Source organism: Bidens hawaiensis, unplaced genomic scaffold, assembly GCF_021521415.1.
Source record: "Bidens hawaiensis isolate Kalapana, Puna unplaced genomic scaffold, B.hawaiensis_p1.1 tig00076596_1, whole genome shotgun sequence".
In the NCBI taxonomy this organism is placed as follows: domain Eukaryota; kingdom Viridiplantae; phylum Streptophyta; class Magnoliopsida; order Asterales; family Asteraceae; genus Bidens; species Bidens hawaiensis.
The window spans coordinates 6,101-10,153 of record NW_027506718.1 but is presented as its reverse complement, the minus strand read 5'-3'; the positions used below and the strand labels follow the sequence as shown (position 1 = coordinate 10,153).

At 36.8% G+C, this 4,053-nt stretch overlaps 1 protein-coding gene across 1 annotated transcript; it reads right to left on the bottom strand.

The window, feature by feature from the left end:
- Positions 1–485: 485 nt before the first annotated feature.
- LOC143618450 (endonuclease III homolog 1, chloroplastic-like) lies at positions 486–2,505 on the bottom strand. Its single transcript, XM_077090665.1, has 3 exons — positions 2,437–2,505; positions 1,651–2,357; positions 486–1,039 (listed from the first exon to the last, which is right to left on the bottom strand). Exons 1-3 carry the CDS (start codon positions 2,481–2,483, stop codon positions 702–704), a joined length of 1,092 nt encoding a protein of 363 aa, XP_076946780.1. The 5' UTR covers positions 2,484–2,505; the 3' UTR covers positions 486–701.
- Positions 2,506–4,053: the final 1,548 nt, after the last annotated feature.

The following is a 4,053-nucleotide window of genomic DNA, read 5'->3' as shown; positions in this document are numbered from 1 at the left end:
ATGTTGGTCAACTGCCATGAATACAGGTAAGAGACAATGTCCTATCTCACCGATTGTCTTGCCCTTAACAAAGCTAATGGTGGAATTGTCATAATGCCCTATCTAACCAATTGTCTTGCCCTTGACAAAGCTAATGGTGGAATTGACACGATCATCTTACCCTTAACCAAACTAATGATGGAATTGACATCATCGTCTTACCCTTGACACCGGGAGTAACAATAAGCTATCGTCTTACACATCAATTAACACATTACACTAGAACGGAAATTCAAGTCATACGCATCAAAATCAAATCAACATTCAAAAATTTTAGCACGTGTTAACAGTTAAACACTAATCCCACTTGTGTTAACATAATGACTTGCATGACATTGGTCATGACACAAGGTTCTTAGAAATGAACCAGGTTTGTTGCGACCCATTTTAACCTAACCATTTTACGACCTTTGCACAAAGTAAACAACATAAACTCATGGACAAGTACAATAATATCTAATACTTTCTTTTCTGAAAAGTTTAATACACAAGAAACTGATACTAATAGCAACAAGCTTAGAACCCACCATCACCAACTCAAAAAAACCCGTCCATCAGTTCATAAGCCAATCAGCAAGCTATACTTAAAAACGATCAAGAACACTGCACAGATAATGGTTTAACAAAAGCACCCCACAAAAGCTTATACGATATAACAAACCTCATGATTCACTAACTTTTGTTTTCACGCGTGGCATTTTCTTGGGTGTGGCCTCTTTAAATGCAGACGGACAGAGCCCACTAACACTACATAAACTGCAAGAAGGTCGAAGAGGCGTACATATAGTTTGTCCAAAACCCACCAAAAGAGGATTAATCGGGATCCACTCTTCTTTCGGAAGCCACATTTGCAACGCCTCTCGCGTACCCTCTGGTGTCTTGGTCTGTGGGACCCAACCAAGACGATTACAAATGCGGTGCACGTGAGTATCCACACATATCCCTTGAACATTATCCCATGCTACATTCATCACCAAATGAGCCATCTTGGGGCCAATACCTGGAAGTAGATATTATTAGCAATTTTAATAAATCAATCAAGTCAGTTTATGTTCTAAGTTAGAAAATTTGTTCCACAAAATTGGGTCAAAAGTCAACTGACCTAACCTATTTTGACCAGTACAAAAATGAATTCTTTCAACCTATCACCTAACCTCGGGTTGTGCATGAAACCAGAAAAACCGATTTGTAACCGACATAACCAAACTGACAGCTTGGTTTATGTTCATTCAAAAACCGAATTTCTGGTTCGGTTTCAGTTTTGCACGTACCAAAAACGAAACTGAATTTGTAAAAACTGACAGCTTGGTTTATGTTCATTCAAAAACCGATTTGTAACCGACATAAACAGTGTAGCCCAAATGTGTAATAATCAACTAATCATTAATTAACAAACAAATTTAGGCCCAGAGTTCCAGGCCCAAATTCATTAGCTTGGGTCAATTTTTTGGCCCAAAAGTTTCAAGCCCAATTGGCAAAACCGAGAAAACCGAACCATTGTGAAAACTGAAACCGAACGGTTTTAGAAAACCCAAAAACCAAATTTGATTCAGTTTGAGCCCAAAATCGAACCATGCAGCTAATCTGTCCTGCCCATTTTGTCAGCTTTACCTGGAAGTGACAGCAAGGCCTCGAGAGTGTCGGGAATATCTCCATTATATTTTAACAGGGATATTTTTGCAATTTTCTTCATATTAGTGGCTTTTCTTGTGTAAAATCCAACTGGGTAAATCAAGTCTTTAATAGTTGATTCATCAGCATTGTCAATCGTTTCCGGTGTGAGAAGCTTATTGTCGAGCAGACGTTGTATGGCTCCATGTGTGACATTATCTTTGGTTTGGCTTGATAAAAGTGAAGATATTAAAACCGCAAAACGCCGTTCTTTAGGAGGAAGTGAATTACCAGCTTTCTCACATCCCATAGAGTCAACCGGAGCATTTTCTAACGACCTCATTTCACGGATTCCTTCTAGAACTTTGACCCAATTGGCCGGCGGGTTGACCTCGGCTTTATTGTTAATATTCGAGACGGGTTTAATTTTTCTCTTAGGTGAAGTAACATTTGGCTTTTTAAATGCAAATTCTTCAATGTCGGGTAGGCTACTTAACTTCTGGTCTTGTGGCTCAACGTTTACAACATTTTCTGTAATGACTTCGGGCTTTTTCAATCTCTTTCTTCTAACGAAAACACGGGTACCTGGTTCGGGCTTTGGGCTTTGATCTGAAGATGTGATTTCTGCTTTGACAGATGTTGCTCTGGTATGCATTCTGCCAATGAATTTGGTTTGCGACAAAGCTAAGGAAGGAATCGTGTAGTTTCTGTGACGAATAAAATTTAGTGATCAATGTTTAGAGTTTAGATATAATAATAAAAAGGATGAAAAGTGGTGGAAAATACCTTAATTGGATAAGCATGTGACACGATTGCTGATAACAACCGCGCATAAACTAGTTTTCTTGTTTATAACTAAAATGAGAAGCAGAAAAAGGATATGAATTTATTAAGTAATACATAGTTTAATGAACATAATTGGGTAGCATATGTAACTAACTAACTAACAATGTCATACATGGAAAAAAAGTAAGTTAAACCAGCAGCATATTCAATCGACAAATAAACCCTAATAAAAGATACATAGCTCTCGAATTTATTTATTTATTTTTTTTGGGGGGGGGGGGGTGTTAACTTACGAAACACACATTTGTGTTCAAAATCAAAGGCTTGCTTGCTATCGAATAAAAATGGTTACTAATATTACAACAAGGGTTCTTATTTACAGAGATGGAGAATGGGCTTACAATAGATGGACCGATTGGATACTACGTCGCCGGACGATCGCTTTTCCCAAGTTAATTTAAAATGATTCTAGCTATGGCTCCAATTCATACCCTTGAATTTGATAGCCCTATAACTGGTATGCGAATAATCCACGTCTAAACGGGATGGAACTAGCATCTAAATTTAAGTGATTTAACATTTATTATTTAACTAGTTTAATCCTCGTGTTACGGGGGTTTATTTAAGTTTTTATTTTTAATCGTTTTGCTATTTTATGATAATTTATTTTATTTCTTAACGTAGTTTTGTTTTAATTTAATACATATATATTAATTTGTTATTATATTTTTTAGCGTTTGGGTTTTTCAATTGAGATATGTAGGTTTTTTTGATTTTTAACGAACAAACATAAACGAATACGAGAATGTTGATTTTCTTAAATGAACAAACATGAACACAAATATTTGTCTAATGAAAAAGGGGATGTTGATGTAGTTGACGATGGTGGGTAGTACGGAAGTTAACCGGCGATGGAGATGATAGACCAACAACGGAGCACATGTAAATGAGATAAATTAAATTAGGGTTTGATGATAAAAGTATTTACCAATAAATGAGATCTTATAACCCATTTGAGGGCTATTAAGGCTTGGTAAGACCCATAACCCGTATAAATTATTATTTGATGATTAAGAGATTATTTCACAAATAAATGAGATGTTATAACCCGTTTAAGTGTTATCCGGGTTTGGTGATACCATGACCCACAAAAATTAATGTTTGATTAGGCCAAACGTAACAGGCGAATTTGGGGCGAAATTAGGGTGGAACACCGCCCCCTGGGCGAAATTGGGGCGAAATGGGGCGGGGGCGGGGACTATTTGTCGCCCGAAAAGGTTTGAAGAATATTAATATTTTATTAATATGTGTGTGGTATATATATACATATACATATTATTATTATATTACTATTGTAGCCCCTACACCATTACACCCAAAAAACAAATTCTCCTCATTTGCTGACTGGGCGCCACACGGCGCAAAACGCCCCAAATTGTAGCCCCTCCACTACGCATAGCCTTATGAAAGAGTTTCACAAATAAATGTGATGTTATAAACCATTTAAAAACTATTCAGGTTTGGTTAAACCCATACCTGTGAATTCGGGTCAAATGAATGAGAAGTCTTTATTTATAAATCAAGCAATTTGGTGGCTCTAGAGAATGGAGAACAACT